Source organism: Mastomys coucha, unplaced genomic scaffold (genome assembly GCF_008632895.1).
Source record: "Mastomys coucha isolate ucsf_1 unplaced genomic scaffold, UCSF_Mcou_1 pScaffold6, whole genome shotgun sequence".
Classification (NCBI taxonomy): Eukaryota; Metazoa; Chordata; class Mammalia; order Rodentia; family Muridae; genus Mastomys; species Mastomys coucha.
The window spans coordinates 94,780,274-94,794,050 of NW_022196912.1; the positions used below are offsets into that span (position 1 = coordinate 94,780,274).

Genomic DNA, 13,777 nt, shown 5'->3' on the forward strand with positions numbered 1-13,777 from the left:
CCCCCCCCCCCTCTCTCTCCTCTCCTCTTTCTGTCTGTCTCTCTGCCTCTCTGCCTTTCTCTCTGTGTCTTGGTCTCTATCTCTGTCTCTCTGTCTCTCTGTGTGTGAGTGTGTGTGTGTGTGTGTCTGTGTGTGTGTGTGTGTGTGTATCCTTCTGAACTCTGTCTTTTGTCCCTTGACCTTCTCATCATTGGAGGAGGCTTTAGGGAAATAATAAGAATTAATCTGGAAGACAAGACTGTTGACTCCTTTACATTGGTCCTCCACCCATCACAACACGGCCAGGGATGTGGTACATTACACAAGCCGGTCCCACTTGACCAGCCGTTCTTGGATGTGTTAAGCCCAGATCTCAGCCTCTTTACACAGAAACATGTTGCCTTCCTTGAATCAATTCCTGTGAGACTAAAGAATGTCCCATGTGGCCCAAGCATGATGTAATAGGGATGTGTGCTTCAGAACTCAGGGCACACCCTCTGAGTTCCTGGCATCTTTTTACTGTAATAATCACACAGCCACAGCTTTCCTCCATGACTCTTAATGGCCAGAGCTGCCTCGCCTTGGCTGTGTTTTCTAGCAAGCCTGGACGGGAGGATCAAGCTCTGCTTCCTGTGGGCCTGTGGAGAATCAGGAAGCACAGACCTGCCTAACTGGACATCCAGAGTACTCTGGTGGGCAGCTAACTGGTGCTCTTGCTTTTCTTGTGTCTTGTTTATTTGGTCAGTTTTGTTCACCTGCTGTAAGGGAGAGAAATAAATAGAGTGATTCTCGCTCACTTGAAACTGTCTGCTACAGGAAATTTTGTAACAAAGGGCAATCCCCAAATTGAGATGAGGATGAAACAGTTCATACTTGTAAGTTGAAATTAGTTGTACTTCTAACCTATTTGTGTCTTTGACTCTAAAGTATGACCCTTATAGACAGTCAAAAATAGGTTGGAAATACAAAGATTAAAAATTAAATACATTTTATATAAGTATATACCATATACTTTATAAATATACTATATACTTTACAAATATACTATGTATACTATGTAAATATATCCTATATATTTTAAAAATAAAGAGAGGAAGAAAACCATATGAAAATCATAGAAAATAAACTTTAAGACAAAAAAATATTGCTACCAGAAACAAAAATGGACATGTTGTTGTTAATGTTTGAGACAGGGTTTCACTGTACAGTTCAGGCTTGCCTTAAATTCATGAACCTTCTGTTTGTTAAAAGCATGAACCACCAAACCTGGCCTAAAGGGGAAAAAGACACAGGGTACCTGCCTAACCAAGAAGATATTTATAATCGATACCAGGAGCCAAGGGAACATCAGTTTTTGCCTGTGGCATCTCACTGGATATAACAACGAGCTCCAGGACAGGCCATGCTCAAGGGTATTTGGCCAACACAAAGCTCCGTGGTTTTGGTTTTTTGTATTTTTTTTTTTAAATTTATTTATTATTATAAATGAGTACACTGTAGCTGTCTTCAGATGTACCAGAAGAGGGCATCAGATCTCATTATGGGTGGTTGTGAGCCACCATGTGGTTGCTGGGAATTGAACTCAGGACCTTCAGAAGAGTAGTCGGTGCTCTTACCCACTGAGCCATCTCACCAGCTCCACTCCCTTTTTTTTTTTTTTTTTTTTTTTTTGAAAGAGAGAGAATATAAAGTTGAGTGGGTAGGGAGGTGAGGAAGACCTGGGAGGAGCTGACGGAGACAAAAATATAATCAAAATATATTCTATGAAAAACATTTTAATTAAGAAAATGTTCCTCCATCAGGAACTATTATTACTATTATAAACATACATGCATCTAAAAACTGAACCCCCAAAATAATATTTGAAACAAGAACAAGTTCAAAGGGAAAAGATATCTATAGATTATCTATAGATAATTCAACAGTAACATTAGGAGACTTGCATGTCCCATTTTCAATTATGGATTGATCAGTTGAGCAGAATTTCATCAAAGAAGCAGAAGATTTGAAGAGGGCTGTGAAGTTCTCAGCATGCTTAGCCGCTGTCTGCAGACCACTTCCTGCAGGAGCAGCATGCACACTTGGTCGGAGTGGCGCACCCTCCAGCATGATCTGTATATAGGGATATAATATGAGACTCAGCACATCTAAAAGAGCTGAAATCTGAACAAACTTCTCTAGTTACTATGGAATGAACTTAGTAACCAATAACAGGCAGAAATTTCAAAAATTCTGAATTGGGTACGTACTTTGAAATAACCAACAAAGCAAAGAATTAATCGGAATAGAAAATAGAAAACTGTGACCATTGAAGTAAAATATGTATTATACCAAAGCCTGCATGGCATAGTTAAAGTGGTATTCAAAGGAAAATCTATAGATTAAATGCATATAGCAATATTTATTGCATGTAAGGTATATCTCAATAAAACAAGTTCATATTGAAAGATTAATGATCAGCTTTACTGATTAAGTTTATATATGAACACATGTGTATAGTCATCATATTTTTGCTGATTCTATTATATTGAAAAAAAATCACTAATGCTTTCAAGTTACGTGTGATGTACATTAAAAAATTCTCCAGTGTGGCTAATAAGATATAGAAACAAACCATAATCTTATAATAGTTATATGCACATGAAAGTATTTAGGCAAAAATGAACTAATGTTCGCAATTTACTTTGAAATGTAACAAATGCAGGTGAGTTGATAGATAACTAGGATGTAACTATAAAAAATGTTCATTATAAAGCAAGATGATTGGATTATAAGTATTCATTATAAACGTTCTCCATTTTGCTATGTACTTAAAATATCTAATAATGAAGCCCTGAGGAGAGAGCAGTGAGGAAAACCTCACTCTGATCCTGTCCTATAATTTACTCAACGAGCCTCTCGTTGACCCAAGGAAACTCTGTTTTCCTTAAGGAATACATCCTCTTCTAGATAATACTTTCATAATCCAATGTTAGAAGCAAACATTTTAGAAACAACCAGTAGAGAGGCACTATCAAAAAACATGACAGTATTCTGTGGCAGAATATGGTCTCACCGCCTCAGGTGCAGACCTTCTAGGGGGTTCGTCCTAAAACCTAGGAAATCTCTATTTCATAGAAATTTGGGCCAGCTTACTTTCTATGACTAAATATCTATGGGAGAAGTGACATTGGCCAAGTGGAAATAGATTAATAAGTCCACGCTTGCTGAGATGCAGTCCACTTTCCACCCTGCCATTTCCAGCACTGTATTACTGCTTGAGCCCGAGCCTGTCTCATTTGAAAAGACAACTTAGATGCCATTAAACTCACGGCTGGCTCTTCTCTTATGCCTGTGCCATTGTTGCTGAAACTTCCGTGTTCCATGGAGAGTGATTTTCCTAGTGATGAAACAGATTCTAATCGGGGTCAGATCTAGATACACACGGCAGCTGCCTCACCACCTTTCCTGTAGTTCCTTCAACACAATGACAGGGAATTCCTATAAGAATCTCTGGGTATCCTTTGGACTCCCCCCACCTCAACTTACTACCTCCTTGCAGACACAGACCTTCCTGTCTGAAGCATTTCCGGCGCTCCTGTCCCTTAGCTTGGAGGACTCTGCTCAACCTGGGGAAGGGACAGGCCTTGAGGTTACTAACCTCTTGGATTACTTGATGCCAAGCAGCTTTCTTCCTGGGCTTCCAAGCATTTGAGGAAACCTTTTTCTAAACCTTTCTCTTGTCTTCAACAAGGAGGCAAAACCCTGGCATGCGAGATTATTGTCAGAGTCTCTTGGCAGAGCTAGAGGAAAGATGTGTTTAATTTAGCAATGGGTTTTATTAGCCCAGACTGCAGATGAAATGAGATAATAGCGTCCATGTTGAAAGACATTTCAGAGTCCACAGGTTTCTCCAGAGCTCCTTAGTAGGACCATGCATACAGATGAAAGGATTGGATATGTCCTGCAAGCTTATCCTGTCTCAAGTTGTCAACAACCACAGAATCGTGCTGATCAACGGAAAGACTGAGAGAGATTTGAAAGGCTAGCAGGACAGGAAAATGTGGGTGGGTGTGCAAGGTGTCACTTCTGAGCTGGCTCTTGGTTGTTTCTTACCACCATTTCCTCAGCTGAACACACTCCATTCTCATGGTATGACAGAGAGCAGAAAGCCAGCCCAGCCAGCCACCTGCTCCTGCTGGAAGAAAAGGTTTTCTGGACACTTTGACTCTGCCAAGCCCTTTATACTGGTCCTCACCCTCGACCATTGTGAGCTCTAGGATGTGGGTGGGAAGAGGAAGAAGAGAAAAGAGGAAGGTGCTCATCATCAGGGTTAAAAGCAGCCTTCCGGGCATAGGAGTTGGGGAAGAGAAAGTGGGAGAGCTGGTGCCAGCCTGCCTCCGCGCACGGCTGCCTATTCAAACTTGCTTTCCTAGGCCACAAAGACAAAACTCACTGTTTCCTGAGACTGGGCTGTGTTGAAGGAACTGATGGACCCTGCCAGGACCAAATCTTTCCAAAAGCACCCTCCAGAATAGCCTTTACCCAAAACCCCAAGATCCTACTCCCTATTGTCTGCGCTGGCCAACCATGGAGGAGGACCAGGCTGGGCTGCTCCTGATGATGGAATGCCTGGATCATAACAGAAGGGCACAGGCACTATTCCTGAAAGGTGTCCTCATCCTGGAGAAGGACTCCTGTGCCCAGCACTCTCTGTTCTATGTCTCCTTTTCCACTTTTAAGCCTCACAGAAGTAGGATCAGGCCAGGAAAAACAAATGATGCTATAGCGAGCTGGAACCAATGGCTTGACTTTGGGTCCTGCCCAAGCTAAGTCTCCTGGCAGAGATTGGGGAGGTGGCCTGCTCTTTTCTATGGCATTTTCCAAGACCCCTAACTAGGGGAGAAACTACAGATATGTTTTTTGAATAGATTACAAGTCAGTGGAGTTCTGGTAGATCACCACTTTATACAATTATTCATTCCATCTTTTGCTCCAGAGAGGAACTTGTTTTATATCGAGAGCATTCTAGATGTGGGAGCCAAAAGCAGCTGATTGTGATGGTGGCTGCCACCAAATACTGTAGATTTGTTGCCTGTAGTCATGCTATGGAACAACAATGAGGGCTGAAGAGATGGTCCGGCAGTTAAAGAGCACTAGCTGTTCTTCCCTAGGAACCATGTTTAGTTCCCATCACCCACACAGAAGCTTACAACTCCAGTAAGAATCCAACACCCTCTTCTGGGCTCTGCAGGTACCAAGCACACCATAGTATACATGTGGGCAAAACACCCATACACATAAAATAAAATAACATTTAGTAAGTATACACACACACACACACATGCATTTAAAGAACAGTAATGAAAACCATTTCATTCTCAGAAAGCTTCAGAGACAGCATGATGAACCCTAGGCTGGGGAGATGAGTACTAGTTTCTGGAAGAGGCAGAATTTGCACTAGAATGAAAGGCTTGGGCATTCAGAGATGAAAGACAATGCCAGTGTTGCACAGAGGCCTAGCTAGTTCTCTTCACGCTCCCCCCCCCACACACACACTTTCCCCCATCTTGGATCATGCAATAACCTTACTTTAGGGAAGAAATGCCTTTATTTGCTAGTATGTCTTTTGCCTTGGCTGGTATTTTCAGCCCCAGAGAAGTGGGTTGATGTCCATCTGTCAGATTGGGGATTGCCATTTGGTGTTGCAGATATAGACTTTGGAACCCTCAGAGACAGAGCCTACTTTCCCCCTCCCCCCAAAGGACTCAGGGTTTTACTAGTCCCCAAGCCTCCTTGGAGAAGGTAGAGGAACCCTTGATGACAGCCACGTGTACACACTAGAACATTCAAAACGTGAGAGAGCACTGAACATCTGAAGCAGAAGAGCCCAAGTTACCAGTGGTAAAGCTGTTTGTGTCAGAGGATAGAGTTTGTGCACTGTGGGGAGAGCACAGTGGCTCAGTGGGTAAAGTCCTGGCTATGGAATATGGCTGCCTGAGTTCAGATCCCTAGTACCCATGAAGAAAACCAAGCATGGCAGTATGTGCCTATAACCCAGAGGCAGGGTGCAGAGACAGGAGGATGCTGGGGGCCTGATCACCAGCCAACAGAGCTGTTGTACAGTGAGTACCAGGTTTAATTGGAGACCCTGTCTCGAAAAATATGGTTGAGAGCAATACTGAAGACACTGAAAGTCTACCTCGGGCCTCCACACTCTCCCATATGCTACACATACACACATATATGCAGAAGCTAGCTTTTAGTTTGAATGGCAAAAGGGATCAAAGGTATAGGATATTGGGTCATGTTTAAAGAGAAAAGAATCTTTGTGTATTTACAAAGACATGCAGCATTTGTCAGTCTCTTCACTGACATCTATGGGGCTAACATGTGATTGTCTATTCCCCCACACACACACACTAGTGTGTGTGAAACACACCTATGAAAACTCAGAAGCCATGTGGACTCACCCTCAGCCTCTGGCCTCTGTGACTGCACCAAAGGGTTTGAGATCATAGAGTGCTCTGGACTTTTAACTGCCTTTGTTTGCTCTCCTTTAGGTGGCCTCCTGTTTGTCAGTTTGATGTTTGGATTTTGTTCCCTATCCAAACATGCTGCATTCATTAAGTGTGGTTTGCTGACACAACTCCCATCCCTTGCAAATGCTGAGCTTACAACCTGAGCCCACACTAGGTTTTTGAGCCACATCTCACAGCTGATTCGTTTGACTAACATTCCTAGTCTGTTTTCTGAATGCCAGATCTCATCTCTCCTAACCTGTCAGGTACTCTGTTCCCAAAAAGAAGGCCTTACATTTATTACAGTGAAATTGTACCCTGCGAGATATATAGGAATTTCGGGTTACTTCTTAATATATAAACCTTTGACCTTTTGCTAAAATAAACATAAGATTTATCTCAACATTTTAGCCAAATTGAGATTCATTTGATTACCACAGTTGTCTTGCCTATGTAAACTCTCTATATTTGTCGTACATTTCTTCTTCCTCCTCCTCCTCCTCTTCTTCTTCTTCTTCTTCTTCTTCTTCTTCTTCTTCTTCTTCTTCTTCTTCTTCTTCCTCCTTCTTCTTCGTACACTATAGCTGTCTTCAGACACACCAGAAGAGGGCACCAGATCCTATTACAGACGGTTGTGAGTCACCTTGTGGTTGCTGGGAATTGAACTCAGGACCTCTGGAAGAAGAGTCAGTGCCCTTAACCGCTGAGCCATCTGTCCAGCCCCTGTTTGCCTTCTGATACCTCTTCAAGTCAGCATCCCTTGGGTGTGTTGGGTCACATAATTCTCAGTCCTTTCAGTGACCTTGTACCCCTCTACTTAAAACCAAAAACTTCCCTAATCACAACTCCTGTCCTATGCTCTTTTCTGCTTCCCCCTTCATAGATTGTATAGCATACCGAGGACACTCGTCATTACCTTCTGCTTCCTTTAAAATGTAAGGTGTGTTGAGGGGGGGGGGTTGTTGTCATTTTCTTCCCTATTGGGCTCCATGTTTGTTATAGGGTATGACCAGATACCACAACATCCTCACTTGCGTCAGTAAAAATGGTGAACATGACAAGGCCAAGGTTAGATTCGGGGGTACCTACTAGAGGTTGCTGTTCCTCATAGATTGCTAAGGACCATTTGATCACTCACAAACCCACTTAATGCTACCAGCATCCAGCCTTATTAGTCTTTACATTATCCAATAGAATATCAAGAAAATTGATCACATTCTTTTGCTATAATTAGATATTTTGTGTTGGAGATACCCCTCTCATCTATCAGTCTGAAATGTTTCCTCCTCCCTGAAAGGAAATGGGCTCCATCTGACATGGTTATCTTGATGACTGCACACAGATTCTGCTTCAAGACAGAGCATTTTAATCAGTGGCCTGTCCAGACTACCTTCAAGGAAGCCCTTGTAGGTACAGTGTCCCTTGGCTCAGACTCAGGACCTTGTTGGTGGGGTGGCAGACGTGGCACCAGGAGTCAGACAGCTTAGATTCAAAGGCACTGCTTCATCAAGTATTAGAATATTATCCTTTTTTCTAGTTCTCGACTTCTGTAGTCTATAAAAATAATATAACAGTCAAAATATGATACCTTATATTTCATATTTAACCATATTCCTTTGCCTTTGATTCTTGTTGCTACACAGAGACAATAAAGAGTCTAGATTTACCAGGTTTGATAACAGACATCTTTAATCCCACCACTTGAGAGGCAGAGATAGGTGGAGTTTGAGACCAGCCTGGTCTACAGAATGTGTTCTAGGACAACAAGGACTACACTGAGAAACCCTGCCTCAAAAAACCAAACCACACAAACAAAAAATATCCTAGATTTGGGGTTTTATTTATTTTCTTAATTTTGGTATGGTTCCATTTCAGTCTCATCCCAGATTTACCCCAGTAGCTCCTGACTGGCCCCAGGCCTCTCATCTCATGCTCTCCATTCCAGACTTCAGAGTCTGTCTGGCCACGAATGCATGATTAATGGGAGCCTGTGAGAAGCACATCTAAATGTCTTAGGCTCCTTTCAAAATCTACCAAATAGGAATCTGCATGTTCCCAGGACTGCAACTGATTACATTAAAGTTTGAAACACACTCCACACTGAAAGAACATCCTTAATCCTTAACCATCCTTTGGGGATGGTCCACATGAGCCATCCCCAAACTATCCCAGTCAGGAGATGAACCACCGTAACTTTCAGATGAGATGCTTTTGACATTGGCTCTGAGAACCATGAGCTAGTTCGTCGAGTAACTTTAGAACAGCTATAAAAATGATCAAGATTCAATTAGACACTCCCTACTGGCAAAAGCAAAGTGTATTGTTTCTTGGTGGTAAGAGGGCATTTGGGAAGCATGAAGCATATGTGATGGGTTGAGTCCCTCTTACTTATTTTGTACTTAGTATGTGTTGGACACCATGACAAGCATTTTTCTTCTAAATCTAATTTTCATTACAATTTATATAGGCAGGTATTTTTAATCTTTATTTAATATATGAAAAAAATGAAGACCCAAAACATTGAGGCTGTCCAGAGTCACAGGAGTTACTGTTAGTAACAAATGCATTTGAAACACAGAGGCTGAGACAGGTAGTTCCGTCCTGAGAGGCCAGGTGACCTGGGTATGAGTCACTGATGCTTTCTCAGACCACCCTTACCACACATGGCTTCAACAGCAGCAACATCTCTGTGGGTGGAACATGTTCCTGCCCTTGGGAAGGACGACAGGACGAAGTGGGGCATTCAGCTTCTTAGGAAAACATAAACCAAAGTTTTACCTGTCATTTCTACTTATGTTCTGTTAATCAAAGTTTGCACACATGGCTACATTTAGTTGCAAAAAAAAAAAGGCACAGAAATGTAGAAACTTGCAAGTTATTTACTAGAAAGAAAAAGGGGACTAACCTAACAAGAGAAGCCAGTAGACGCTGCCCAGGTGCCTAACTGAGGGTCGAGATTCAAATCCTGTCACCAAAACTTAGGTTCTTTTTGTGTAATTGACTCTCAGTTGATGCTGAATTGAGATATGTGTGTAAGCTTTTTTTATAGTTTGGAATCTTACTTTTTTTTTCTTTGCTTCCTTAACTTCCGAAGTGATTATGCGACAAACTGTCACTGCAGACATTTTTACTTATAAAACAGGACGTGTATCCTATCAGTTGAGTAGAAATATTATAATAAAATGATCCACCAATTATTTTCTAGACTTTTTAATGACACTTTATTTTTTACATTTAGGCATGTGTGTGTGTGTGTGTGTGTGTGTGTGTGTGTGTGTGTGTGTGCGTGCGCGTGTGCATATACATGCCAGGACATGCATGTAGAGGTCAGAGGTAACTTATAAAAGTTGTTTCCTTCCTTTCCATTTACCACCTGAGTCTTGAGGATCAAACTCAGGCCATCAAAGTCTGGGATTTTTATTTTATTCCAAATAAATACATGCTGATTATTTTGTGTTTCAGATAACCTATTCACATACCCATAGATAAGCACTTGATATATATCCTTCCAGATACATACATATATATTTATATGCATGCATACATACTCTGCAAAATGATTCTACACATCATTTTTACCAAATATTCACCGTCTTTACAGGAAACATTTGTCTTAGGAGAATGTCATTGTTCTAAATCCTCCAAACATTTCATTTTGGCTGGAGTGACTGTCACCTGTGTGTAAGAATGCTTCATGACGACACCATCAAACATTCAGGGGCATGCAGCAATATTGGCCTCTCACTCACCCTTGTGGGTTTCCTGCAGCTGGGCCTGAGTAGCTAGCTCTGTCCCAGGCACCTCTGGCTTTCCTGACTAGCGTGACTCTGTTCTCCTCTGGCTATGACAGGAGTGTAAGAGGACAGATAGAGCCCTGGGCTGGGAACTGGCATAAGCCAAAAGAAATCAAACCCACAGTCAAAAAGCCAACAAAAATGCACCATGCCTTCAGCTAGAGAAAATAGCGTCACTCACATGATAAAAGGCAGACATACACTCGGGGCCAGTGAAACAGCTTCCCAGTGTTTCCCCCCAGAGATTTATTTTAAGTATTTTTCATAAGAGTAACTATTTTAAGGGTAGCTTTGTTTTTTTTTTTAATAACTAAGTTATGGGTAAAATTAGAGAATCAGAGTAGGTTTATCATTGAACAGAGAGTAACTATTTAACCATATCACACATAAAATAATCTTATTTCTAGAAGAGTTTGTTTAAGAATATAGTATTTAGTAGCATAATGTTTGAGATAAATGGCTTTCCTAGGTGACCACTTTGAGATGATTATAAGACTCATTTGAACATTTGGTTCAAAAAAATTTTTTTGTTGTTTTGTTTTTTTGGTTTTGGTTTTTGTTTGTTTGTTGTTTGTTTGTTTGCTCTTTTGAGACAGAATCTCTCTACATAGCCCTGACTGTCCCAGAACTCACTATGTAAACCAGACTGGCCTTGAACTCTGTAGAGATCTATCTACCTGTCTCTGCCTTCCAAGAACTGAGATTAAAAGTGTGTACCACCACTGCCTGGCTTTCTAAAACATTTTAATAATAAATTCGATGTATTATAGTCTTGTGCTGTCAAAGCAGAAAGGGAGTGAGTAGAGGCTCATGCTAAACTTTTGTCTAACTCTGGAAAATATGCTCTCTCTGCAGATTCTCATTGCCAAGTCCCCTCTGGCTCCCTTCACCTCCTTTGTCTACACCATCACCGGGGAAGGCTTGGTTCTTCATGGTAAGGTCCTAAAGCAAAACCCTTTCTGTAGTGTGTTCTTGTCCGAGCAAGAGCGAGTGGGTCCTTTTAGATGCTAGTTCAGGGCAACTCAAAGCCCAATGATATTTATTTTACCCTGAGAAGATCAAGAGATTTGGCAGTTGTAACAAGAATTTGTCAGGAGGGAGGAAGAGCTACAGGACTTAGTAACAGAGGAAGGGCTGGGGCTGTTGCTCATTGGTAGAGTATTCACTTACATTGTTGCATTATAACAAGCAAAGCAAAAAGAAAAATAAGCAAAAAATCCTTCCAAATGGGACGATAACAAAGAGAGAAGAAGAGACAGAGAGAGAGAGAGAGAGAGAGAGAGAGAGAGAGAGAGAGAGAGAGAGAGAGAGAAGGGCTTAATAATTCATTAAGAGACTCTGAAAACTAATATGAAGTATGACCATAAGATTGATATAAACAAAGGGTGTGTGTGTGTGTGTGTGTGTGTGTGTGTTCTACACATTGTCAGGTGCCAGTGCTTATTGAACCCTGAGGTAAACAGGTGCCTTCCTCCCTTCCTCTCTGCCTTCTGTTTGAGGCTAGATCCCTTGTTGAACTTGGACTTGTCCCTTCTGGCTAGTGTGGCTCGCCAGCTTGCCTCAGGGAATCTCCTATCTGTCTCCTGTACTAGGATTTCTGGAGGGCAGTCACTTCCATCAGCTTTCCACAGGGGATCTAGGGTTCTCTTTCCACAGGGGATCTAGGGTTCTCTTTCCACAGGGGGTCTAGGGTTCTCTTTCCACAGGGAGTCTAGGGTTCTCTTTCCACATGGGGTCTAGGGTTCTCTTTCCACATGGGGCCTGGGGTTCTCTTTCCACAGGGGTCCTGGGGTTCTCTTTCCACAGGGGCTCTGGGGTTCTCTTTCCACAGGGATTCTGGGGTTCTGAACTCTTGTCTCCATGCTTTCCCAGCAAATACTCTACCTGCTGAGTTGGCTCCTCAGCCCCATAGTGGGGTTTTAAAGTACTTTAAAGCCTGTGTTTGTCTTAGGAGAGTGTCTGGAAAGCTTCTGATTGTGAGAACTTGTCCCCACCGTGGTGTGAACTGTGCAGAGTTGTCAATGCCAGTCTCTCCCTCTAAGCCCACAACCTGCAGGGCTGTGTGGGGGATCCCTGGACTACCACTTCCCTGCGCTGAAGTCCCAAAGACACTTCTTCTAGCTTGTATTCTATGGTATCATGGTCCTTGGATTTGAAAGAAGTCAGGTTCTTGCTCAAAGCAGAACTCCACTGGACCACAACCTGGACTCACTGATGAGCAGTTCTTCAACCCTAGATGCTTGTTACCCTGGTTAGGAGAGGCTCTTGGCATTACCAGGTCTTTCAAGAAAATAGTTAACATGCTAAGGTAAACTCAAGAATTAGATGATTCACCTCTTGAGTGAACTGTCTAAAACTGCTCTATGGATTAAGAAGTGTTTAAGAGTCACATCTGTCCCCCACTGTCAGACCAGAGGCCCCACCCACAGAGATGCATAGGTGAGCATCTGCCCTGAACCCTGAAGAGCCTTCTGCCATTGCTTTGCATGTGAGGAGTGTCTACCCTTTAGGGTTTTATGCACTCAGGTTTTCCCCTAGGTTTGTAAAACGGGGCAGTTGCCTCTGTGTTCCCCAAGGAGATGGCTGCATTGCAGAGACACAGCAGGGGCAGGATGGAGAGCTCATGCTTCTGGATGAGGGATAGGCTGGAGCCCTCCCTCCCCTCCCCCTCTAAAATGTCTGCTTCTTAATGGACTCCCAAGCAGTGTATTTGTTTGGTGCAGCTGAGCTCCACAGCGGGAGACTCTCAGGTCTACAAAAATTTGGGGTAAGAACCACTGACCTTTGGCTCTTAGCCTCTGACTTATGCTATCCAAGTTCCTTGGTAAATATTTTTTTTTTTTTTTACAATTGCAAATATTGTTTTCTGACAAAGAAGCACAGATTTTAAGACCAGATTAAGCAAAGCAAACAGCGGGCCCCTTTGTTACATACTCTGCAAGGGTGTATAACTAATAAGCAGACGGAAAGCTGGGCTCATATTTACCCAGTGCACTGTGTAGTTTTGAGTGCCTCAGTTTTAGAAGCTGTCTTAAAAGATTAGTAGCCTAGTAAATAGAAAATTTAGATGAAGATTTCAGAAAGTCTAAGGGAAGATCGCAAGCTAAATTCGGGAAGAAAAGAATCTGTCTGCCCAGAGAGCCCTATACTGGAAGCCTCCCTGCAAAGCATTTCTAAGCTTGTCTAAAGAGGCTAACATCAGTCAGGGGTGTTGGCAGGGACCAGAGTCACTGGCTACCTCCCTCCTGTTCATTCCTAAGGTCATGATTTAGATGAGAAGAGGGAATTATTTACAGAAGAATAGAAACTGAATATACAGTTGGTGAGTGGAGGTCAAAATCCAAAAGGGCCTCACAAGCCCAACAAACTGCGGGAATTTAATTCCCAGAACCTACATTAAAAAGAAAAGGAAAAACAAAGCAAAACCCAACCAGATGCAGTGGCACACATCTGTAATCACAGCAATCCTGTGAAGAGATGAGAGACAGACACAGGAGGGTAAGC

General features: G+C 42.4%; 1 protein-coding gene and 1 long non-coding RNA gene across 8 annotated transcripts in view; one reads left to right on the forward strand and one right to left on the reverse strand.

The window, feature by feature from the left end:
• The window catches only part of LOC116080697, a 23,536-nt gene extending 20,077 nt beyond the window's left edge, over positions 1 to 3,459 (reverse strand). Inside the window, exons 1-2 of one of the 4 annotated variants that reach the window (XR_004114556.1) lie at positions 3,115 to 3,459; positions 1,867 to 2,091 (exon numbers count right to left, since the gene is read on the reverse strand). This is a non-coding gene — a long non-coding RNA (uncharacterized LOC116080697). Of the gene's footprint in view, positions 1 to 301; positions 483 to 642; positions 737 to 1,866; positions 2,092 to 3,114 lie in introns of those variants that run through there. The other 3 variants (XR_004114555.1, XR_004114557.1, XR_004114558.1) reach the window with 3 other exon arrangements.
• Positions 1 to 13,777, forward strand: part of Rad51b (RAD51 paralog B) — a 509,707-nt gene that overhangs the window by 487,520 nt on the left and 8,410 nt on the right. For 3 of the 4 annotated variants that reach the window (XM_031357180.1, XM_031357182.1, XM_031357181.1), the window contains one exon: positions 11,129 to 11,207. In XM_031357180.1, the coding sequence (XP_031213040.1) occupies positions 11,129 to 11,207 (79 nt within the window). Of the gene's footprint in view, positions 1 to 11,128; positions 11,208 to 13,777 lie in introns of those variants that run through there. The other variant, XR_004114553.1, reaches the window with a different exon arrangement.